The 26328-nt window shown below is 44.6% G+C and overlaps 1 protein-coding gene across 1 annotated transcript; it reads left to right on the top strand.

The window, feature by feature from the left end:
- Ndp (Norrie disease (pseudoglioma)) lies at positions 1-26072 on the top strand. Its single transcript, XM_005408998.2, has 3 exons — positions 1-316; positions 14858-15238; positions 24854-26072. The coding sequence occupies exons 2-3, from the start codon at positions 15065-15067 to the stop codon at positions 25079-25081; spliced, it is 402 nt and encodes a 133-aa protein (XP_005409055.1). The 5' UTR covers positions 1-316; positions 14858-15064; the 3' UTR covers positions 25082-26072.
- Positions 26073-26328: the final 256 nt, after the last annotated feature.

The raw sequence follows: 26328 nt of genomic DNA on the forward strand, positions 1-26328 counted from the left end.
GCGCCTCACATTTCCGTGGCATTTCCATTTGCTAGTGCGCTGCTGCGGCCGCACGCCTGATTGATATATGCCTGCAATGGCACTTTTCCATTTGACACACACACTCTCTCTCTCCCTCTCTCTCCCTCTCTCTCTCTCTCCCTCTCTCTCTCTCTCTGTGTCGCTTAAACAACAGTCCTAACTTTTGTGTGTTGCAAATATAAAAGGCAAGCCATGTGACAGAGGGACAGAAGAACAAAAGCATTTGGAAGTAACAGGACCTCTTTCTAGCTCTCAGAAAAGTCTGAGAAGAAACGAGCCCTGCGTTTCCCCCAAGGTAAGCAGGAAAACAAGCGCTGACCGCTTGCCTAGGACATTACTTCTTTCCAAACCGAGCCTTTCATCCTCCTCTCAGACAAAGAGACAACCTTTAAATACCACTTACATTTGCATTACTTTAATTTGCATTAATTTGTAGCGTGCTAGCCTTGTGTTTTTTAAATGAAAGGGTCTTTGAAGTCCGTGACAGAGCAGGGAGCCTTCCCGAGAAGCTCGAAAATATCTTTTGGTTTGATTTAGAATTCTTTTCAAACTCTCTGCGTAGTTAGATGTAACTTTGTAATGCTTCTTATATTTGACCCTGTGAAGGGGGACAGAGAAACAGCAACTTGCCGACATGGATCCGTGGAGCCCAGTGTCTTCCTCACCGCCCTCATCCCACTTACAATGGGGGCACTATTAGCTCAGGCGAGCCTGCGAGGTTCAACGCGCACTGTTTACTTTTATTACTACTTATGTATGCTGCTGAGCTCTTGCCAGGGCTGTGCCGGAGTGCTCAGAATGACTTCAAACAATAGGCAACATTTATTTCTAGCTTTCGGTGTCACACTTTGTAGGAATCTTGCTCCTTTGCATTCTTCTCCCAACGCATGTGGGGCTTCGCTTGCATAGATGCATTAGGGAGCATCGGGGACAGAGGAGGATGGTTTGCCGTGTAATTTTGATTGGGCACAAAGTCTGAGGAAATGCATGCTATTTGCCTTGGCCTTATTGCAAGAGGTTATTTTTAGTAGTCGGCTTGTCCCAATAGCACCACCAATGCTTCAGTGTCCAAGGAGTGAGTGGGAGAGGATGCTCCCACCAGCACAAGGACCAGGACTTGGAGGAATGACTCCTGCAGACACCTGAGGAATATTTGCAGGGTTCTTTCAAACTCCGGAGTACAAGTTCTCCTTTTAAATGAACAATTGAGCTGTAGGAGGCCTGCGCATAACTCTTTCTTGGGGGACTGGAAGTTCGATTGTGTGCAGAATGTTAATGACTCAGAACTCCCAGTAACTGAGGCTCATTGTAACGGCCAAACCCTGATAAGCCTCCAGGAAAGGGGCAGTCTCCCGGCTCGGCCGGGATTCAGGTGCGTGAAAGGAAGCTATTTGGCAAGACGGGAGTCCTGAGTCCTTTCTGACTGTCATGGTTAACAGCTATGGCTACAGCAAAGCATGCCTCATTTCATTTCTAATATTAGTGTATTTTAATTATAAGGAGCTGGCCTAAGTAAATTGCTTCAACATGTAACATTAAATACTAGGTGCATTTAGAAGCTGCAGAGGTGCCTACAGCTTGGTGTTGACTGTGGGTGTCAAAGATAGCGGGGACAGTTGAGCATTTAGACCTGATGCAAGTGTCTGTTCATTTTATTCCCACCGGTCTTGCTTCTGAAAGTGAACTTTAGGGTCCTATTGACCAGTTTTCATCGTGGATAGGGGCCTGACTTAGGAGAAACTTTTCTGATTTTGTTCGATACCTAGCCTGACAAGCATTGATGCATACAAAGCTGACTTTTGAATGAATGAATTTACAACTTTGGAATATTCACTATTTAAGGAAGCCTTTAAGAAAGGTAATATAGATTCTATTGTTACAAAACTTCACAGTGATTTTTCTTAAAACTGCTGCACTTAGTAAAGCAGTTAGCCGACTCCAAACAATTTTCTTAAACCATTATTCAGATCATTATATGTTAGTGTTTGAACACAACAAGCAATGTATTGCGTCATTTATTTTAAAATACATTTGGTTCAGGTAACGGGAGAACTGACTGAGGCCTTCTTATGAGATTGTGTACCAAGCCTCTGACACCCACAGATGGAAAGGTGCCCGTGGAGTTTTCAATCTTAATTTGAATTCCAATGACACTGTCAAGGGGCAAATAAATCACTTTTCAATACATTTAACAATTTCCAACTCATTTATTTTCCTGGGCTCTTGAAAAATGTGGTGAGTTTCTCGGAATTATAGCCACCAATGGTGGCTGGTGATTTTACTCTACTTTAAGAACTCATAATTTAAGCACTATTATTCTTACTGCGAACTGTTCATCCCATCGTTCCTTTAATAATATTGGTCAGGCACTGGCAATATGCCTGATACTATGCTAGTCCTGATGGGTACACAGGTGAGTGAAGCATGGTCCTACCCCTTTATTCTCTGACTGTAAACTCACTCCAGTTAGATTTTCGTACCAAAATGGGCTTTGTCAATAGGTAATCTGGGTAAAAATGGAATAGGTGCTGGTGTCTAGATTTACTTGAAATGGCTGTCACTTATCAATGGGTTTGCTTTCTACTTATGATCAAGGAGTTCCTCTTAGGTTGGACTTGATCAGTGGATCCTGGGTAGCTCTCACTTGCCCAGTGAATAGGGTAGGATCTTGGCAGCCTGGATAGGTAGGAGAAGCCTGGTAAAAGAGCAGTTTATCCTTTCTCTGTTCTCTTGAGCTCCCTTCCGAAAGGACCACATGCTGTCTGTACTGGGGGCGGGGTGTGAGCCACCTACTCAGCAGCTGACATCAGGGCCACTGGATGACTCACTGAATTAGAAACATACAGGGGGAAGGTGTAGTCACCATCTCCCACCACTGACTTGTCCCACTCTCACACCCATTGGAAGCAATGGGCCTGGCCTGCATTCAGGGGGCCCCTGGGAACTGCTAGCAGGAAGTTGCTCCCCCAACCCGGATCTCTGAGTCTCACACAGTGTTGCTTTCAAATAAGTCAGTCTGGCGTTTTATCACACGGTTAGGTTACTGGGAAAAAGCCCTGAAGACAGCATCACCAGGGACCCCAATTTGGTCCTTATCAGCAGATAATCCCCCTGTGGTTAGATTAAAATGCCTGTGTCTCCCTGGGGTGCCTGACTCACCCTAGCCAGCCCTCAGCTTCTTGGCTGTGGGCCTTCAAGCCCATCCTTACCTCGTTCCACGATAATCAGTGAGTGCTGCTTGGTCTGGGCCGCCTGGCAGGAATAGAGGGGATGGGGAAGCAGGTGGAAAGACGGAGCGGCGCTAACACTGAGCAGGGGAGCAGGGACTGGGGAGAGTGGGTGAACTCCGGGGCCTGAATTGCTGCGGCCAGTCCTGGCTGTGATCAGCTGTCATTTCCTCTTCGTGTATGACACTGTAGAGCATATTAAAATTTCTCTGGGATGGTATGTTTGGAATTCCTCTGATGCCCCACCTCACCAACTTACCCGGACAATAAAAGCAAGGTTGTAAGCCTTTGAACAGCTGGCCGGCTATATATTTCCCCTCTTTCCTGCACATAATCTAATTCAGAAAAGAATCCAGCTAACTGGCAGTGCCATGTCTGGGTACTTCTTTCCTGCAAGTCCATCCTCCACCACCACCTCCCGCTGGCCCTGAAATCTTCCTGGGTGGCATGTGGCTTTTCTTCTCTTTTGCTCAGGACAGCTCCCAGCCCGCCCCCTTTTCCCTTCGCCTGAGCTCCTTCCATTGTGAGCTCCCTCTTGGCTTGTCTGTTTTCCAGACAGCCTGCGTCCTGTTCCATCCGGGGCGAACAGCCTATGAGGTCTCCTCATCTCCATAGTATTCCCAGGATGTCATTCTTGGCACCAGCTCTGCCGAGCTGATAGGATATGGGGGCTTTTTTGTAGCCCTGAGCCTGAACCCACTTGCAGAGAGGAGCAGCCACGTGGCTCCCCAAGAGCAGGGCCAGAGTGACCCGGGCTGGCAGGGACAAGCATACCATCATAGTGACCCGGACATCTTCGCAAAGGCCTGGGGGTGGGAGTGCTATGGGAACGCCTGGATGCACTTCGGCCCACAGTAAGAGAAATGTGATTATTCTCTGTTTCGCGGGGAGAGACAAGTGACTTAGAACAAAGCTCCCGGATCCTTGGGCCCTGCCCTGCCCTTTTTCCTCATCCTACCCGCATCTCCGTCCCCCACCCACCAAAACAGAAAGAAGGCGAGACAGGACTTTTAATTTGACCAGCGCAAGCCTGAAGGTGTTTATGAAACCTGTTTGGTGAAAGAGAGAGGGGAGAAATAGGTCCTAGGCTGAGCCCAGTGAAAATGCACGGGGCTTTGGAAATGGAGATGTCTCTCTCTCTCTCTCTCTCTCTCTCTCTCTCTCTCTCTCTCTCTCTGCAGCAGAACAACAGTTTGGCTGATGAGTTGCAAATGGAAGGCACCGGACTTCTCAATTAGAAATTTCCATTTAAGACCCTCTCTGCTCAGCATCCTTAAAAGATGCTGCTAATGTCCTTGGGATCAAGAGGTATTACAGAGCAATCTATACGGCAGCTTCTTATTCCTTTTGTTTTCCTGGGGGCTTTGGTTGGTTTTTCCAAATTAGCTGAAGTTCATTAAAAGATCTAAAAGGAAAAATTTAAAACAGCTGAATTAAAACGCGCCTTTTCCTGTTAGCTTGACAGGGAGGGAGGGAGGGAGAGAGAGAGAGAGAGAGAGAGAAGAGAGAACCAATTCTCCTCCACTTCTTGAGTTTTAATATGAATTATTCCATACAAGTCCCTAGGCTTGAGGATCTATTTAAAGATGCCTGGCAGCAGGAAGGGAGAGGGTAAAAATACAACCACTCTTTTGTCCATCAAAGGTTTTCTTTGGGAGGACATTAAGAGCATTCCTGTTTTCCTGTCTGCCTCTGCCAATGGCAGCCTTCCAGCTGGTAGTACCCACTATTCACCCATCAGGTCAGCAAGCTTGAACTTCGATATTGATTCCAGGAGGAAACAAAGGGCGGGGAATCCTTCCGGAAGCCCCCATGGGCTTGCAGCCGGGAAAGGGAGGCTGGAACTGAAGCGAGTGCTGGCTCCCCGTGCAGGTTTCACGCTGCAGATGCGCACGCCCAGGCCTCTGAGCTTCTGCAGAAGGTGGTACTGATGGGGTTTTTTCCAATGCCGGCTTCCCTCACATCTGCAAAACTTCCTTCTTGTGTCCCTGGCAATGGTTTTCATGGCACCACTCAAGCTGACTCTCCCTTTGGTCAGAGGGTCTCTGAGCCTGATATTGGGCATATATTGTTAAGAATAACACTCCCTTGAACCAAGCACCCTAAGATGGGCCTTACAGTCTGGAACAACTACTTTCTTGTTAGAAAGAGTGCTGACTCAGAAGAGTCAAAGAATGGGTAACTACAGTTGGCAATATGTCCCCAGTGCTTATAATCAGGAATTCTCCCAACTGGGGCTCATTTCACCCTCTTGTCAAAAATCTGGCCATGAACACTGACTGGTAGCTGGGTGTAAGATTTGTAGTAGATAGCTTTCTCTTTTTTTCTCTGTGAAACTAAGAATGATCTTGACAATTTGGTCTCTTTCAAGGCCTGGCTCTACTCCAACTCTTTCTTTTAAACTGCGAATCAACCAATTGCAGTATCTTTTAAAAATGAAAGGGCAACAGGTTACGGCATTCTAGAAGTTGATGAGCTGTCAGAAAATGCCCAGGGGTGACCTTCCTACAGTGTCACAAACTGACAATAGCCCTAAAGGTGGAGTCCCCTTCCAGCCTTTCATCCCTAAGGAATAAAAATAAGAAGAGAGCAGGTCACAGGAGATATAACAAAAGAGAAGGAGGAAGGATTATTTCTGATGTTCAAAATCTGCAACTACCCTTTCAATTTTTTCCAATAGCACAATTTCAGAAAGGGAAGTTTCCCTTCATTTCGCTCCTTCCCTCCCAGGAAGGGGTTTGAAGTTGTCTTCTTTACCTGAAAAGGAGGTCAGCCCTTCAAGAAAAACAGCTCTCACACAGTTCCAGGTAAAATGCAGGTACACACATTCCCAAAATGGATGTGAAGAATCAAAGAAATCCAATCCTCAAAGTTCCCTGTTTCTTTCAAATTCAAGGGGATATTTTAGGACTTAATATGTTTCTGTGACTCTTTCCTTTGTCCTAAATTATAGAAAATTACTCCTTTTCAGCATTTAAATTTTTCTCCTGAGGTTTGGAATCCAAAGACAGAATAGGAGGGTTGGTAATCCAAAGACATGGCTGTAGTATGCATGCTTTGAGCAAAGCAAAACACCGAGAACTAACAGTCCAACAAGCTCAGAATGGTTAGTAATATAGGAAAGCATTCTTACGTAATTTTCTATGGTAACTTTGCCCTTTCACATAGGCCTGTGCCTACAAGTGTTCTGGATTGCAGCAAGGTCAAATTCAGTATTCAAATCCCACCATGGGGCAGAAAAGGCAAATTGAATGGGGAGTGGAAAGATTGAGTTGCTCCTATTGTTCATGCCCCATTCCTAACTAAGGGCCCTACAGCTGTTAGGTGAGATCACTACCCACCATTCCAGAACGTGGTTGTGGGTAAGGAGATTCAAAGGCAGCTTTGGAAACACTCTGCTGGACACTTTGAAGAAAAGCCAACATACTCATTTGGCTCCAGGGCAAAAGGGAGCCTGTACCCTGAGCTAACATTGGTCACCTCTCTTCTCCTAAGGCCAGACCACAGCCAGCAGCCCCATGGCAGAGCAAGTGTGGAGTTATTTTAGCACAAGGGTCTCCAAAACACCTGGTCATCCTTTCTCAGGGAAGGCACATCTTCATGTGACTGGGCAGCGCCGAGCCCCTCTGGTTGGGTATTTCCTGCTTTGTGTCCCAAGGGTCTTGGGCAAGGTGAGCAGTAAATTGTGTCTTGTTCCTTGACAGACACCCCGCTCCCCACCTTTCCTGGGAGAAAGTGGCTAAAATGAAAGGAATCTTCTCTTTTTGAAATTGTGCTGCTTGAAAAAAATGGAAAAACAGTTGTAGATTTTGAACATCAAAACTAAGCCTTCCTCCCCCTTTGTTACTTCTCCTGTGGCTTCCGCTCCCCTTATTTTTATTCCCTAGGGATGAAAGGATGGGGGGAGACTGCATGTTTAGAGCTACACTGGTGATTTGTGGCACTGTAGAAAGGCTACCCCTAAGCATTTTCTGACAGCTCATCACCATATCAGTCACAGCTTATAGTCCAGTGCTAGATTTACAGACAGAATCCAAATCCCCAGAGAAAAAGACTTCAACAGAAAAATGCTTCCCGACACTCCGGTAAGCAGACCTGGTCATTTCCAATTTATGAAGGGCTTGGATTCTAAGAGTCAATTAGTTATGTCAACTGCCAAGAACCCAGAGTAAGTCTTTCCATAGAAACTATGGGAGCTCACAGACGCCCAGTGTAGGATCCAACAGCCGCATTCAAAGGTCAGTTCTTTTGGATTCTAATCCCAGTCCAAGGTTTCAGGAATATTCTTCCTCCAACACAGAGGGTTTGGAGATATTTTACTAAGCAGAATAACTTGCCCTTGGCTCCTGGGACCTTATTAATTCTACTTTGGCAGAGAAGATAGCTCTTCTGGTGTTCCCCCATTTGAAAGCAGAGCATCGCAGGTGGCCCACTGAAGCTCAGTTTAGGAATAAGGGTGATTCATAAGAATGGTACAGAGGGGCTGGACTCAGCCCATGTCTCCATCATTACCAAATGAAGAAGTCTCATTCTAGCCTGACTGATGACTTTTTAACCTCTCCTTTCCCATTTATGCTTTGGAGCAGACTAGAAAGAAATACCGCAAGTATTAGGACAGCTTTAAGAGAAACAGAAACTGGTTAAATATGTTCACTGAGCACTTCCTATTATTAATAAGACATTGTTGGCTTATGAGCTGCATTAATGTATTGCAAACACTGAATCAATTAGTTATTAAAAACTACTTTTATTTCACTTCACACATATGGCCTTATCAAGGGGCAAATTCTTAGAGCCCAGCCTTCAGTGTTGGCTCAGGCAGCACATTAAAAGTAGTTTAATCTCTTTAGCAGTCATTAGCTCCTTGAGTAAGAAGGAAGGTCTTGCTGTAGGATTGCTTTGGGGATTGCGGAGCTCCGGAGCAGATGCCGTCCTCTGAGAGGCTTGGATTGAGTTAGACGTTGTTAGAAGTGGATAGAGCCATACAAGCATCCATTTATTTTGCAGGTGAGGAAACAAGTTCTAGAGAAGACAAGTGACTCGATGAAGATCACATAGCCAATAGTGAAAGGGCAGGACTCAGCCCGAGTCCCGTCAGGTCAGTCTTGCTTTTACTTGGTCAGACAACAGTAGGGAGTCCTATAGGTTTCAGAACACAGTGGAACAACTATCCGGTATTTCTGATACGTGAGTGCAGAATACTGGCGCAGGGGCACTAGCAAGACAGGCCGGCAGCGGGTCTGGGGAGGGAACTGTGAAGGTACAGGTCAGCGGGAGTTTGGGTAATAGTGAGAGGTGCCTCTGGATCCCCTGACAATGTCTAAAAGTCAAGATTTTAAGTTTTAACCAGGCGGAAGGTCAAGTCCTCCCAGCGTAATCCCTCCCCAGACCATAAAGCTATTCAAGCCAAGGACACACATACGCAGGTGGGGCCGCTTGACAGTTGGCTCATTCCTCCCCTCCCGTTGTTTCTGCTCCCAGTCCTTCGGGCACAGTTCTACTCCAGAATTGTGACTGATCGCCTCTGGCTGTGTTCCTCCTTCTCTTTTGCTTTTTCTATGTCTTTTTCTTCCTACAGTACCCCTGTCACTGGGCTCGCCACAGGTGGCTGGTCATGCAGATTAGAATACAGAGTCCCATCACAGACTGGAGGCTTATTGTTTCATTTTCCTTTTGTTTTTTTGCGGTGCTGGGGATTGAACCCAGGCCTTGACACTGAGCTATGACTTCAGACCTTTTCTATTTTTTATTTTGAGATGACGTTTTGCGAAGGCACTAAGTTGCTCGGGCTGGGCTCAGATATGATCTGCCTGCCTTGGTCTTCCACAGTGTTGGGAATACAGGCGTGCAATACTGACCCTGGCTGGCACTATTGTTTAACTGCAAGGATGTTGTCTTTTCTCTGAAGGTAGCACCATGGGGCTAGCCATTGCTTCCGCTGTACGATGGACACCATGAGATGAAGGGGGCAAGCGCACTCTCTCTCCACTGACCCTGTGGCTGCCCATCCTCGGAGCCAGCTGGGGTTGGCAGGCGGGGGCCGGGCAGCTTTCCCAGTTGGTACCGCTGCCTCTGGGTCATCCTTGGCTGCTACTCATGTGTTGTCAGATAGGAAGAATATTAAAAACCATTCATGAAGCACACAAGATGCTTTAGAAAATTCAACACACCGTGCACAGTTTATAAATTAAGTGCCTTGGGAAGAAGCATCTGACTTATTCTCTAAGGCATCTAGTTGACTAGGTCCCGTTGGAATTCTGTGAATTCTTAGGAAAGAGCTACTGAGCACATCACACTCTGAATTAGACCTAGGCTTTCTTGCTTTTCCAATCCTTGCATGAAGTGTTATCCAGTGGCAAGCTCTCTTCCGCACTTTCACATCTTTGATGTTTTGGATGAGGGACGAGTCCTTTGAGAGAGGCTCTCTGTTTATGCCATCTTTACCTTATTCTTGCCTCATATCATGATTAAAAAAATTACAGTAAACATTAAATAATTCTGTCTGATATGCTAACTCTATTTCAAAGCCATTGTATTTTATCCGCTTCACTTGATCTTCTTAGAAAGGATGCAGTGCAAGTCGGATATGAGTTCTATGTTAAGGGAGTTTAGCAGTGTGTCTAAAAAAATTACCCAGGAAAACGACCGGCCAAGATTTTGCTTGTAGGTGCGGTGAGCTAAAAGAGGGATCGGGGATAAGACTAGCATTTTCCCTGACCGTCATATCTCTTTTTAATCTTTTAGTTTTTGGTGCTGTGAAGGGAACTCAGGGGCTTGGCATGTTCTCTACCACTGAACTACATCCCTAGCTGCCCCCGCCCTCATTTCTTATGTGCTAGCGTGAAAGGAAACACATAGTAGGCATTCAGTGAATATGTGTTAAATAGGTTTGTAATGAAAAAAATCACAAGAGGGAACACCTTCATTATTAGCGCTGAAAACAGCCCAGGAAGAAATTTGGTTACTGAAGCGTCGCCCTCCTTTGCCTGGCATGCAGGGCAAGAATAAGACCATTCCTGGCACATGCTGCTTGTCTTAGCCCGTTGCTGGAATCGCTTGTATAAAACCAGTACTTCACTCTCTGCCAGGCAGAAGGTCAGCCCAAGAGTGAGCTGATCTGTGGGCACAATACCATCTCTCACCCAGGAGGCTGCTATGTTATTTCACTGAGGATGACAGGTGGGAAATCTGGGCACCAGTTGTTCTTTTCCACTGGTATCGTTTGGAGGGTAGCTCCAAAGTCGGGCACGCCAGCCTACGTGCCTCTCCTGCAGGCAGAGGCTCCACGTTGGAGCTATTAGAATGCGGATTCTGTACATTGGCCAAGTCCGTGTCTCAGAGACCGCGGCCAGAGCCCAGAGCAGCCACAGGACGGCGGGGTTCAGCAAGAATGTTGTTCTCTCATTCAACCCATCATTGGCTGGGCCAAGGTTTTACGTCTTGATAAGAAGCACTTGCTTTTGTGACATATGGCTTTGAGAAATTAAGTTAGTTTTGAGAAAATGATAGGCACTCCCACAGGGCAGAGGTACCCCTAGGCTGTCAGAGAGTGAGGGTTCTAACAGTGAGAATTTCCTTAATTCCCATTTTTCCCCTTTGTGAGCCCACTCCGCACTCCCTTCACCTTGCGCACCCGAGCCAACACAATGTCAAGACAAGTCTACCTCACATTCCTCTTTTCTGCAGCTTTATTTTTATTTCTCCTTCAACACAGCAGCATTGGTTCATTCAACTTGAATATTTAAAGCAAAAAATTCTCACTGTTATGTTGTGAGACTCTTTTTTTTTCCTTCTGTCCTGGGGTGTGAACTCAGAGCCTCAGGCATGCAAATACTCTACCAGTAAGCTGCATCTCATCCATATTGTGTATTATATTATATTTTATTTTGAGACAGGGTCTGTCTAAGTTGCTTAGGTTGGTCTTGAACTTGTGATACTCCCACCTTGGCTTCCCACAGTGTTGGTAGTGTACGTGTGCGCCATGCCAGGCTAAGTTGTGTTTTGATGACTCCGTGAGCTCTGTGCTACCTTCATATTGTTTAGATTCTTATTTTTGCATTTAATATAAGAACTGAACAAAAAAATCATGTTTTGTGAGTGTATTACAATAAAAAATCTATTTCTTAGAACTAGGGGTGAAGCAATTTTTCCTCTGTCATTTTTTATTCTTTATTACTACTTTTGGGTTGAGTTTGTCACATTTAAAGATAAAGGTAGTTAACAAACCTACACTGTACATGACATTAACCATCTCATCAGTATAAACGTCTTAATATTTACTTGCAAGTGTTTTACTCATTTTTCAGGAAAAAAATTTAACTGTGCTTGCAATTCAGGATATTTCTACTAGGTGGCAGTAGTGTACAGAACCGAAATGGTGTACCTGGGAGAGTATTTTCCTGAGACTAGCCCATCTTCCTAGTTTATGAGAAATACAAATACACTGTTATTAAGATACTCAAAGTGGCATAAATAAAATATTAGTCACAAGTTTTAAACTAAGCTTTTGAAAGAAAAAGCATTAGGCCGATGTGGTGGTGCATGCTTATAATCCTGCTCCGGAGGTTGAAGGTGCAAGGATCAGAAGTTCCAGCCCAGCCTGGGCAACTTAGTGACTTAGGGAGACCCTGTCTCAAAAGAAAAATCCTAAAAATACTGGGGAATGTAGCTTAGTGCAAAAGCGCTGAGTTCAATCTCCAGAGAAAGAGAGAGGTGGGGAACAAATGTCATTAGTTTCTGAATATCTTTCCAGAGTTTCACTGTGCAGATCCACATATATGTTTATCCCTGCCTGTTTTAACACAAATCAGTGCATAGAATTTCTGAATCTTTCTTTATGTAGTTATCCAGTATTCCATTGTGTGAGTACTGTATAATATAATGAACTGATTCCCTATTAACGGATATTTTGTGCTGTTTCCAATTTTATGGTATTACAACCATGCACTTGTGTGATTTCACATACAGTATAATCCACAGAAACAGGGTTGCTAGATCTAAGTGATACATTCATATTTCAAAAAAAAAAATTTGCCAAATTGGCCTCTACAGAATTTGTGCTGATTTATTATTCTGGACTATTTCCAAAATGGGCCTACTTTCTCACAGCCTTGTCAACAGAGCTCATGATTAGACTTTGGAAGTCCGATTGGTTGAACAAAATATCTTCAAGTGCTTAATTTTCATTTCTCTTAAATGAAGAACAATGTCCCTTTTCTATACTAAAAGACACTTTATATTTCCTTTGTTTTTGGTATCAGGAATCGAACTCAGGACCTTGCACTTGCCAGGCAAGCACTTGTGCTGCTGGGCTATATCCCCTGCTTATATTTTCTTTCTTGTGAAGAAAATGGACATGCCAACAAGTACAACCATCCAGACACACGTGTAGTGATTTGTCACTGATGTTGTGGCTTGTTTTTGCCATCATGTCGTCCATGTTTTTCTGCCTTTGCTTTGTGTATTTAACGGTGCTTGTCAATGGCCATGGCTCTGCAGAGAAGTTGCTGGCAGCGGAGAGGAAAAGCCAAGACTGGAATGTCTGCTTTCCCTTCATCCTTTTGCCAGTAACTCCTGGGGGAAATATCTGTAGACTGGAGCGGTGAAAGGAGAAATCAAATCAATTCTCTTTCTGAGACTAATTAAGGCTTCAAAGAGACACATAACCACTCGGGATAATTTAGTCATATTGAAACTCAGGAAATAGTGATATCGCATCCCCCAGAACACAGACCCCAAGAAAGTGCTGGTTTTTTGAACTGAGATCTGGGTAAATTTCAGGGGTCATGGATACAGGAAAACCTGCTATATAAGTATCTTTTGCTGTAAAGAGAACAAAAAATCACTTTTAACTATATTAATTATACATATTAATGGGGTTCAGTGAGCTATTTCCATACACGTACACTGCACACACTGATCAATCCAATCACCCTTCAAAAAATGCTTTTCGGAATCCTTTGCTGATGTCAAACTTTGTATGCAGGTTTGATTCATTTTAATGAGATACTGCACAAAAAGGAAAATGGTAAGAGGTTGTATGAAAATAGGGTCTCTTCGATTTCAGGATTACCTTCTAGAGACGGTGGTAGCTGAATCCATAGCTATTAAGTGGTAGCGTTTTAAAGCAGGATGGGGATAGCACATCTCTGTCGGTTCCCTGACCCTCCAGATGAGGAAATGGGCTGGAAGAATTTAAATGAGCTGCGCAAATTGCCCCAACTGATGAGCAGCAATGTCATGACTTGAGTCTAGGTAGGTCCCCTCCTTGCTGGTTCCTGTTCTTCCTGCAAGTTGCAGGACTTCCGAAGCATGTACATTCCACCTTGGTCATAGCCAGGGACGTGCTGTTCCGAAGCAGCCCTGTATCACAAACTTTTGCCCTTAGGACCCCCTGCGTTGTGCTTGCGAGACAGCCAGCTGCAGCTAAGTGGGCCCAAGGCCACTCTATTAGAACAAAACCAATTGGCTTATACAGACTTGAACTTCTAATCTGATCATATCAACATTTTGCCGGTTTATTCAGGCTGTTCATGAGTAGGAAGTTAAAAAAAATTGTACTGTGAACAAAACAATCAAACTTTGATCTGAAATACCTTTGAAAGCTTTTCTGAGGCTTTAATTATCCCGTTCCTTTGGTTTGGGATATAATGTCAGACCCCCCCCCCCACCAAATTTCCCTAAATGTTTGAAAATATTTTTGATACTGTTTTCCGGTGTAATAAAAAGCATCAGTGTGGGCCATGCCTAGGAGGGTTCGTGAGGTGATTTGAGGAGATCTCTGGACCTCAGTCCTTTGACCAGGAGGTATGGTTAAAAGAACAAAGCAAATGTCAGGAAAACCAGTCTAGCATAATCCTACTTTAATGGTAAATCTCTGCTCCAATGGCCACCTTCTTTTTCAAATTACACCATGGGCTCAGGCTACAAAGGCTCTGCAGAAACGTGTGACTCTGTTGGGAAATGCACATGTGTGCCTTAACGATGCTGGAGGCCAGCGCAAATAATGTGTATTTCAGATGCAGTTTGCCATTGATGCTGGGTGGCATGGAGTTTAAAACAAAAACAGGATGAGCCCAGAGCACAGAAGTGGAAAATTGGGTGGGTGGGTGAGCACGGGCTTGGAAATGGAAAATGTGCTCCCTTGGGACGTGGCCTGTGTTCATTAGCACTGACCTGCCGCATCTCTAGCCCTGTAAGCTGAGGTTGACACCAAAGCTTCCCGAGAAACTGAATAGACCCTCCTGTTCCTACCAACCAAGGCTCAAGATGAGACCACCCAATTTAGTGACACTGTGGCCAGAAGCACATGTTCCATGTTTACCATAGGTTCAAACTATTCTTGCCCTTAGGAGCATGGACTCCAGCAATTAGAGGCCGCATGTGCTTTCATTACATCGCTGTGTCCACTTCCAAGCGGCTATGAATATGCAGTAGAAGCACTGAGGGGCGGGAAGTGGAATACATGACAGTTTATGCTAATTACCCTGTAGAAACCAATATTCTCCACTCAGAATGAAATGGAAAAACTCTACTTAATACCTCCTGGGTTCCATTAGTGTTTCTGGGTAAATATTGCTGGGGAAAAATAATTTCTGTTTTCATTCCAGCTGTGCAGCAGATTCCATGGTGATGGATTGCCAGCGCAAAGAGTAAGACAAAACTCCGGCATAGAGCGGACAATGACAGCCACAAAGCTTCAGCCAGATCCTGCCCTTGCCTTGAAAGGAACTGGATCCTAGGAGGTGAAGGCATTTCTAATTTTTTGTCCTCTGCCTCCCTCTGCTGTTATTCCAGAGGAGTGTTTCCTTACAACAATGAGAAATCATGTACTAGCTGCATCCTTTTCCATGCTCTCCCTGCTGGCGGTAATGGGAGACACAGACAGCAAAACAGACAGCTCATTCATGATGGACTCAGACCCTCGACGCTGCATGAGGCACCACTATGTTGATTCTATCAGTCACCCACTGTACAAGTGTAGCTCAAAGGTAAGAACAAGGTCTTTGGGAGGGGAGCATCTGCCCTCCTCCCCTCTAACCAGAAGAGAAGCCATATTTCTTTGTCAGGGAGGGAGACCTATGGTCACTGCTCAAACTGTGGCGCAATGACTGGCCTTCAGAACTTGTGGGAGAGGCCTGCTTTTAGGGTTTCCCATCATGCTTTGTACTTCTGTCAGCCTAACTAAACATGGTACACCCCCATGCCATGGCGAGGTGTCTTTTGTCCCCGGCTATGAAATACATGAGAAATAGTGTCCTTTCTCCAGAAAGAAAACTGAAGTCAAGAAGTTATTGTTATTCCTACCTCTACCAGCAATAAAGAGAAAGGAAATGCTTAGTACTCGGGAGGCTGAGACAGGAGGATCACCAGTTCGCAGCCAGTCTGGGCCACATAGGAAATCTAGGGCCAGTCTGGACTACATGGCAAGACCCTGTCTCAAAAAAAAAAAAAAAAAAAAAAGGGAATATGACTGAGTCATGGGATGTGCTTTCTTTGCAAAGAGTTTCCTGGTGAAATACTAGGTAATTGACTTTGTGCTCTGAGCCTTTTTCCACAGGCCATGTTTATGTGAAAATGAGTTCAAAAGCTAAGATGGCAATTTGATCATGTATCATTTTTATGTTGGTTGTCCAAGGCGCTCTTGTTTGGAAGGGTTGCATGCTCCTTACAGAGGCCACCTGTGTCTCAGTGTTAAGACAAGGTGTGCAAAGGAATAACAGGCCTGAAAGGCCACCAAGAATGGCCAGACACAGAGACCACCCAGAAGGCAGGCACATTACAGGGTGGAACAGACTCCAAATGAGAGTTCTCACGACTGTCACTGCCTCCAAACAGTCATATGAATGAAATTTGTCCCCCCCCCCCCCCCCCCCCGCCCCGGTAAATACGAATTTGTTTAGTTCAACCTCAGAGATTTTCACTTTTAGTTGAGACTAAAATCACTTAAACATTCTCATATGGCAAGTATTTTTAAAATTACTGGTATAATTAAGAATTTTTTGTAATATCAACCACTAGAATTAAGACCATAAAAGTCAATCTCTCCACCCTCCACTTAAAAACATTACAACTTCAGTCTGCTTTTAAATTTTCCATAACTTCTGTGATTACAGGCCAAAGAAGATGACTTGTTTTAGTTTAGCACATTGAGAGCTGAGTTAAACCACTAGCTATTATATTAATAAGACCTATGACTGTGGGAAAAAGAGATTTTTCCACTTAAGAAAAATGTCCTTGGTCTTATTTGTGCATTTAAAACTTAAAAAAAAGTAGTAAGTAGATGAATATGAATTTTTGCAAGGCTAAATAAAAATCCTTTCTTAGGAAAAGAAAATTAGGGATTGGGAGTGTAGCTCAGTAGCAGAGTGCTTGCCGAGCTTGCACAAGGCCTGGGGTTCCATCCCCAGTATTGGAAAACACAAGAAACAAATACACAGACATCTCACAAAATCTAAAACTAAAAGTAATTAAGAAGAAATATGAGAAATATTTTACAATCATGATTGCTTGGCAGTTGTAGGCCTGAATAAGGTTGCAATTATTAGCGGTTCTTCTCCTCCTTCTCCTGAAGCAGAAAGCACTAATATTTAATGTTTCTTGTTGGATGATTTCTCTCTTTCTTGACTTGTCTTTCATAATTATGACTCTTTAAAGAGAAAAAGGAATTAAAGTGATTTCAGAGCAACTGCCATCTTGACAAGAAGGACCATAGAAAACAGGAGCCTCAGCCTGTTGCGGTGGTGTTGCACACCTGTAATCCCAGGACTCCAGGAGGCTGAGGCAGGACGATCATAAATTCATTCCCAGCCTGGGAAACTTAGCAATCGAGTGAGACCCTGTTTCAAAATAAAAACATGAGAAAGGGCTGGGAATGCAGCTCAATGCAAAGGTCCTTGTTTCAATATGCAGTCACACACACACACACACACACTCACACACACACGCGTGTGCCCGTGGTGTATGTATAGAACCTGGAAAATGGGCTGGGCCTGTGACTCTGTGGTAACGCATTTGCCTAGCATGTGTGAGGCCCTGGGTTTGGTCCCCAGCACTATGACAACAACAATAAAAAGAAAGAAAAAAGAAAAAAGAAGGGAGCTCAGAAGCAATCTGGAAATACTGAGCAAAATGATGGTGGAAGAATGCTTTAGCAAGTAGCACACTGACTTAAGGAAGGTCAAAGAAGAGGCGTCATGAACTCAAACCTACTGCACTCAGGCACAAATCTTAGAAACAGACTTCAGTCTACTGTTCACCTTTGCTGCTCTCAGAAGGCCACAGTCAATAACAGTGCGAAACTGTGATAATAAGAGAAATATTTGTAATTTCATGGGAACAATCTGTTTTCAAACATCCCAAACTGTCCCAAATATAGCAATAGTTTTATGTAAATGGTGCTTGTAATTATAAACCTTCCTTCCTTGGCCATAAAAATGCTTGGCAGAACCTCAACTACCCAGACCTTTTCTGGATTAGATTTTCTCTGTGTATCCACGAAGAAAACTGCTTCCATTTGGAAATAGCCTATCATTTCTAACTTCGGCAGACTCAGGCTGATCTTCTTTCTAGTGGATCTTATTTAACGAAATTGTTCATTAGAGGCTTGGGATAAAACATTTAGATTATGTCTAGAAAGAAGAGACTAAGGTAAGATTTTTTTTTCTCTGAAAATTTTTTCCTCATCATCATGGTCAAAGCCATTACTTACTGCCTCTTGGTTTACATTTGTTCAGTATCTGGCCTTGTGAAGGCAGATGAAAGATAGCTCATGACCAGCCTCAGGGAAGGAAGGACTGGTCAAATAATACATTAGTTGACACCTTACAGTATATGTGCTAATCACCACCAATAAAGCTGTGATGGCAGGCATTGGCATTCCTATCTTAACAGTAAAGAAAGCTGAAATCCGAAAGAAAGCTTGGGTACAGTACTTTGTTTAAAGCCAAATAACCAATAGCCACAGACAATGGTGGTGTCTGTCTTCCAGCATTTATCTTTAGGCTACTTCCCTCTTCACACTGGAGGATCGCAAGTAGAATGTAGGGACAACTATCTTGAGCTCCAGGCCCAACTTTTGGCCTGCCAGCAATAATGATTTATGCAATACATGGCAATTTTTCCAGGAAAAAAAAAAGATACAATAACAAAAGCTTTTCTGGAAGCATTCAATGGGACTCCTTGTTCATCATCACCCTGAACTTGCCGTTGGCCAGTCCCAGGGTCCTGTGGCCAATCTCCTAACAATGCAGGAGTGGCCTAACCTGCCAGAGCAGGCAGAACAATATGGCCATGATCTAAGATGCACCCAGTGACCCTGGAAGTGGTGACATCTGGGTACAGAGCAGCAGGTTCATTTCCGGTCTTCCTAAGAGACCATGCTTCCCTGAAATTCTGAGTAAAGGCTGTAGAGTGTGGAAATGGGCTGCCTAAGACACATTTAAGGAAACTGAGGCATTCCAGGCTTTGAAGCAACAGAGGCCTGGTTTCCCAGCTTGCCAAATGGGGAACTTTGGGAAAGCCAGGTCATTCTCTGGTGCCTCTGTTTCTTTCCATATAAAATGGAGCTGCCTCTTGGAGGGCGAGGGTGTGTGATAACTTTTGTAAAGCAGCCAGCCCAGTGTCCAGTGTAGAAGAGACATTTAATAAATGATGTGACACTGATGATGAAGTTATAAGCTAGACAGGTGCTTCGATTCACTTTCTATTTCAGTCATGGCGGAGGCCTCAATAACTGTTGGGATCTCCTACAGCCTTAAGGGATTAGGAAAATGAACCTCATTGGAGCTCTCCTTGGACACAGGGTAGGAAAGAAGAGCAAAGCAAATATGAGCCACTGTGCTGGCTGCTAAGAGGGAGGATGAAAGAGAAAGAGGAGCAGCCTCCCTCTCGGCTCGCGTCCCTTACCAGGTGAGCAGGGGACGGAGGGGTGCAGGGCTGAGCTCTGGCCCCGGGCCAGGCAAGGGTTTCCAGGAACGCAGGCTGGGAAAGTGAGCTGGCAGGGCCGGTCTGTGAAGCCTGAGCAGGGTGAGAAATGGGAGATGGCCGTCCCAGGTCAGGGCACGGAACCAAGGCACAGTTGCCTGAACTCTTAAGGGTCATGGGAGCGAGAGGTGCCCCAAGGACAGTAGCAAAGGAGAAGGAGGAGGGTTAAGGGGACAAAGCCTGTGAAGGCTCCCGGAGGAAAAGCAATGCAACATGGCAAGCACTGACCCTCAGGACTGAGGGAAGCTACCAGGGCCCCAGTGCTATCCTCCGCCGTTGCCTGAGAGGTTCGTAGGACACGGCAGATGAAATCTGCGTTGTCAGGAATATCGATCTTATGACATAGTTGGCCACTTGAGAGATATGACTTGGTTTTTAAAATCAGAACAAATTTATACTGAATACGAGCTATGTGTAGATATTGCGGAAGGTGTTAGAAATATAAAAATGGAAAGAAAGCACAATGGGAGAAAGGAAGAAGGAAGAGAAGGAAAAGACAAAGCTTTGGTCTTCATAGTGGTTACAAGTCGATGCAGAGGGAGGAAAGGGAAATGTTCTATGCCTAAAGGCCTTCTCGGGGCCGGGGATGTAGCTCAGCAATGCAGCACCTGCCTGGCAAGTGCAAGGTCCTGAGTTTGCTTCCTGGAACCGCCCCCAAATAAAAAATAAAGACCTTTTCAATTTGATTTGTGACCTGAGTGATGGCACCAGCCTCTAGTTGGAGGGAGCTGGGCTCCCACCCAAACCTCCAAAGCTCCCGCGGCCCTCAGGCTGCTTTGGCCTCCCGGTTGCTATTTTGCTGGTGTCCTCAGCCTAGCACAGACCCACTGCAGGGTCGCTTGGGTCCTTGGAAATGAGTGCAACAGCCGTTTACTGAAGTTGCTGATGCGGGAAGGAAGGAGAGAAGCATGAATGAATTTTGGTCTTGAGGAGAAAGGGGGTGCTGTGGAAATAGGGGTGCAGTGTTCACTGCTGAGTGAAGAAGAAAGGTTTCCCTTTCCACTGGGGTAAAATAGCCAACATGTTGGTCTAACATGGGACCGGGCGGGGTGTCTTTATTCTGAGCAGATTTGGTTCTGCATAAGCTTGGCAGTGGCGAGGCTGTGCCCCGCCGAGCCTGCGGGGCAAAGATGAGCCTCGTCTGCCTCTGCTGAAGACCTGGTCTGGACTCCCAGAGGCAAGTCAGTGTAGAGAAGGGTATGAGTTAGCTCATGCTGTAGGGATTTCAAATAGACCTGGGTTTGAGTCTAGCCTTGGCTTTTTCTAGATACGTGATTTTGGGCAAGTAACAAACCTTCTAAAACCTCAGTTTCCTTATTTGTAATAATAGTACCAGTCGTGATAGTCCCTTTCTTATAGGATTATTATGAAGATTAAATGAAATCCTCATGTCCTAAGCACTCAGTAAATGTTCTTAGGCAGCCATGGTAGCGCACACCTTGTATCTCAGTGTACTCTAGGAAGCTGAGGCAGGAGAATTGGAAGTCTAAGCCCAGCCTGGGCAACTTAGTGACCTAATGAGACCCTGTCTAAAAAAAGAAGAAGGAGGAGGAGGAGAAGAAGAAAAAGGCTAAAAGTGTAGCTAGTGCAAAGGCCCTGTGTTCAATCCCTAGTACCTCAAAAAAGTTCTTATTTGTTAAATCATTGCTTATAATGATTGAGCTCAGAATCCCCAAACTTTAATGACTTCACAGACTTGCCACTCAAAGTGTATCAGCCCAACAGTCTAAACATCACCTGGAACCTTAGGGAAAATGCAGACTCACTGGCCCACCCCAGAACTACTCAATCAAAACTTGCATTTTAACAAGATCCCAGCCGATTCCTGTGCACATTCCGTTCTGAGAAACTGTGGTCTGGAGGAGGTCAGAAGATATTCATGAAATGCTAGAACACAGAAGAGGCATACGCAAGGGTGAAAGACTATCAGGAGTGAACCCAGAAAGTAGATGATTATCCTTCTGTTCCTAAGTGATACCCATTAGTAGATCTAATCTTCTAGATTTCTACCTTATCCCTCAGCACACACAAAGCAGAGATACATTTCCCTCTGATTTACAACCCAGAGCTGAGTTCTACACACTAAGCTATTCCAGACAGGGAATTTGTGTGTGTGTTGAGAACACGAAGGACACAATAATTGTCTCATAGTTTTTTCCCTGAGAACAGACCATTTGAATTTGGCCACAAAGGATAGACAGGTGGGATTTCATCAGGCAGAGCTGGATGGAAAGGATCTTCTTGGCAGATAGAAGACATGAACAAAGGCAAGAGGCAGGAGAGTTGAGGGGCAGCTCCATGGACTGCTAAGTAGACTTGACCAGAACAGGGAGTGGGTGATGAGAACCACTCTAAGTGATACTGATAGCAAGGCACGAAGGCCTGGACTCCTGCTCAGGATTTTCGGATTTATTCTGAAGGCTAGGAGTAGCTACTGAAGGTGTTTCTTGTACATGTCTGTGCATTCTTCTTGTGCAGAAAGTCAGCTCCCGAAGCAGAGGAGCCAGACCTGTCGGAGGTGGTCCCCAGTCTCCTGTAGTGCTGGGGTGCTTGTCTTTCACAGTGGGCTGGGGGTAGAGCCTGACAAGTTGAAAGTTTTTAGTAAGGTCATAATCAGGTTAGCTCATCTGCAAATGGCCCTACACTGCTGATTTAGTCATTTGGGAGACAGTGCTAACGGCCTGGCCAGTGAGGTCTACACTTGGCATGCCTGTATGTGTATCATTTTGGTATGATGGCCACATTGTCTCTAGTCCTTCTGAATTAAGTCTGCTGGCATAGGTTCATCACATCCCACGCAGCCCAAAACCAGCTCTCTGAAGAATCCATTTTAGGAGATGGCTCTGAATAACTGCTTAATCTACAGAATAGGTGAGCTAGATTAGAGACCAGCAAATTTATCCCTGCTCCAAGGAGAGGTGCCAAGCAGCTCTTGCCATGTACTAGCAGCCTTGGCAAGAAATTGGGGAAGATCTGGTCCTCTCACTCCCATTAGAGAGCCGGGGATTGAACACTAGAGTTGGACATGCATGTACTTTACTACTGACTTATGGCATAATGTTCCCAAACCTCTTTCAGATCATGTTTATTTTACCTATCAATGTGAAGGGCAGGTAGGAGAGAATCAAGAGTTTACAGCTGCCATTTTTTTCTCTATCTCTATGCTCTCTCAGGGAAAAGAAATCAGCTGATTTAGTCCGACTTATTCTTCCCCTCGCGCAGATTGGGTTTTGTTCTGTTTTGTTTTGTCTCCATTTTTTTTCTTCCAGTATTATATTCCCTTGGTGGTTGCTAGGTGATTATTGGATTTCACCCTCAGCATCCTCTCAGATAATGATGTTAGTAGCCTATAATTGACAGAAGTTATCTCTTCCCACGTTTGGAAAGATGAGCTGACCATTTCCATCTTTTAATCATTGAATCATCATCGTTTAATTCCGCCCTATAGGATGGTGTCAGAGATAATAGCTAGCGAGTCTTTAATATTAACTGCTAATTCCCCAAATATCATAAGGTCAATATCAAAGGGTTTTGTGCATGTATCTCCGTCTATATATATCTACCTGTTTACCTATCTACATCTTTTGATCTTTCATTGGAACAGTTCCACTTTTTCTGAACTTGCTGTTGGTTCTGGAGTTATAAGGCAACTTTTTTCCTCCATCACTTAATATGAAATATACTAAGCAAGATCACCCTATATAAACATGGACCACTGACCTCACTACCCTGGTCATATAGGGTCATACAGCTTCATAAATCAAACCATCCCACCCCACTCCACCCATGACTTCCCCTCAAGACACCAGGATTTATGTATGGGATACAAAAATGAACCTTTTGTCCCTATCCTTAAGCTATGGGCACAGTGTCTAGTGTGTGTTTATGTATATTTTTCTGGAGATAACTTTGATAGTTTTCATCAGATTCTTAAAGGATTCTGTTTACTAAAGCCAGATTAAGAGCTGCTATAAAGAACACACAGCTTCTTATTTCCGCCTGAACTTTTGGAAATGGAGATGCTCAAAATGGATACTTCCTACCAGTCCTAAGTGACTGTGAAAATGCAGATGTGAGTTCACAGATCTCAGGCTTCCTCAGTGTATGTCTTAGTTACTTTTCTCTCGTTGCTGGGACAAAATACCTGACACCCAGAATTAAGGAAGGAAAGTTTAGCTCACAGTTTGTGGAGGTTTCAGTCCATACTCGGCTGGCTCCACGGCAGGGTGGCAGGGTATGGGAGCAACAGTTCAAGGCAGCAGAAGGCAGCAAAGCAACAAGAGCAAAAAGGGGAAGAACAAGCCTCTTTTCCTCCCTTATATTGTACCCAGGCTACCTGTCCCCAGGGTGGGTGTAGCACTCACACTATCTCCGTGTCCTCCTCTTGCACAAGCTCAGGATGTTTACAAAGTAAAGACCCTGGCTCCCCGCTGAGTTGCTAAATTAAACTTCTACACTTCTCAAGAGGACACAATGTATCAACCGTTACCAAACCCAAGGGTGTGAACCCAACACCCCAAATGTGTCCTCTCTCTTCTCTTGTTGCAACTTGCAGCACCCAAAATATTTCTTCCTAAATATCACTTAGCTTTCTCTTTTTCTTCTTCAAAAATCACATTCCTACTCTGCCATAAAGAAAGATAAGCTGAATCATTTGTAGGAATATGGATGTATCTTGTGACCATAATGTTAAGTGGAATAAATTAGACACACAAGCATAGATATCCCACGGTTTCTCTTAGATAAGAAATCCAAAGTGTAAATATAGAACAAAATGAAAGCTAGATAATAGGACGTAGGGAGATAGATCTTCCTCAAGTGGGAAAGGGATCAAGAGATGGAGGGAACGGGGGAGAGGGGAGGGAAGTGGGGTGGTACAAAGGATTAAGACGTGTTATGCGCATGTGCCAGCTCCATGAAGGTTTACAGACAGTGTGTACTGCAAACATGTACGAGTATAAATAAAAAATGAACCCCCTCAAACCAAGTCAGGGCAAACATATCCACCTCCTCAAAAACAATCATATTCCTTTTGGTTAGACATTCCCTGCACAAATCAAGTTTTATCTTCTGTCATTCTTTATTTTACTTCTTGCTTTCAGTTTAAAATGACTTTCTGCATTTTGCTACTGGTCAAATTGCAGATGTGTTGGCTTGATTGTAGAACGCCCTCCATTAGGAAAAACTTGTAGTATTCTTGGATTTTTATGTGTACTTTGTAATCATGAGTCTCACCCGGTGGTTCTAAATCCTTAGTGCAATTCTGAGCCACCTGTGGAGTCTTGAAAATCTTGAGAGCCTGGGTCTTACCCCAAGGATCTTAATGTGAGTGGTCTAAATGGGGCCTGGTTGTTGATTTATTTTTTTTCCTCTGTGATGCTGAGGACTGAAGCTAGGGCCTTGTGCAGGCTGGGTAAGCACTGTATCCCGGAACTGCATCCCGAGCCCCAACATTTTTTTTTAGTTTACCAGTTGATTCTAATGTGTGGCGCAGCTTGAGAGCCACTTGTCTGACCTAGCAGACATTGGCCAGGAGCTTTAGGGCCTTTCAAAGGGTGCTGTGGTACCCTGCTGAGGCGTTGGTACCTTCACAAAGTAACCAGCTTCTCTTCTTTCCCCAGATGGTGCTCCTGGCCAGGTGTGAGGGGCACTGCAGCCAGGCGTCGCGCTCTGAGCCCTTGGTGTCCTTCAGTACTGTTCTCAAGCAGCCTTTCCGTTCCTCCTGTCACTGCTGCCGGCCCCAGACCTCCAAGCTGAAGGCACTGCGCCTGCGCTGCTCAGGGGGCATGCGACTCACCGCCACCTACCGGTACATACTCTCCTGTCAATGTGAGGAGTGCAGCTCCTGAGGCCTGCTACTGCGTGGCATCTGGATGGGAGGACCACAGAGGCGGTTCAACCAGCCTGGGAAAGGACTGGCAAGAAAAGAGTTAAGGCGAAAGATGCAGCAATTCCTGTGGGATTCTGCATATTCTAGTAATAAAGACTTTTCGCTTCTTGACAGAGAGAGCTACCCTGGAAATTTGTTTTCAATTCCCATCTCCTTTCCCGTGTACAATTTCTTTGAGTTCTTTTTCAGATTCAGGCGTTTTCCCCGCTGGCTCTGAATGCTGTTTGAGTTTCCAGCCATTCTGCATTGGTGGGAAAAAGTGGGTCCCCATGCACAAGTGTGTCTGGCTGTCACTGGTGCATATTAGGGAAGAATTTGCTTTGTGAGGGAGGGAAGCCCAGCTTTTCTTGGAACATCTTCTCTTGTTTCTCATCTTGTCATTTTGGTCTAGGTTTGCCATCGCCACTACAAAGGTTATCAATTTCAAATTCTGGACACCAAACATGTGGATGTGTTTATTGAGGTTTACTCACAAATGACTAACTGACATTAAAATAACTAACAAATGGATTCTCTTATGTGATGCTGGAACTCTTGACCTCTGTAATTATTATTCAAAAATGGCTTTGAGAAGTAAAGGCGGCATAAAGAATTTGTCTCCTGAAGGCTCTTGCAGATAAATTATGGTAAACTTTTGTAGGGGAGCAGACTTTGAAGGACTTGCGCAGACACGGATCCTGTACTGCCTTTGGAAAAGGCATATATGTTCTAGTGGCATGGAGAATGCACCGTACGCATGCATGCAGATTAGACAAGCAAGTATGAATCTATTTGTGGGTGTGCTATAGCTTTAGCCGCATCGTGGGGATCATTCTCTAACATCCACTTTTCCACGTGAGGCTTGTTGCCATAATGGTAGCCTGGCTCATCTTCTCAACATTTGGTGAAAATATATTTTGGTCCTTGAGGTTTAAATTTTGAGTTATTCCCATGTTTTGAAATAAAAAGAGAGTATCTTCAAAATTTTGGTTGTGTACTTTTTCTCTTCAACATCCTACTGTGTTGTGGACTATGAGATCTGCTTAGGCTCATTGATGGCAAAACTTTGAGAGACCGGGTGCCCAAACTGCAACCCTAAACATTCTTATTTATCGTAATGTGCCAACACTGCCATTAAACCTTAATACTGAGGACTTAGTTTAGAAAAATAACTCACACATTAAAAGAAAAACGGTAACAGAGCTTTCAGTGGTACAAACAACCTGC

Source organism: Chinchilla lanigera, unplaced genomic scaffold (genome assembly GCF_000276665.1).
Source record: "Chinchilla lanigera isolate Chin_1 unplaced genomic scaffold, ChiLan1.0 scaffold00115, whole genome shotgun sequence".
Lineage (NCBI taxonomy): Eukaryota > Metazoa > Chordata > Mammalia > Rodentia > Chinchillidae > Chinchilla > Chinchilla lanigera.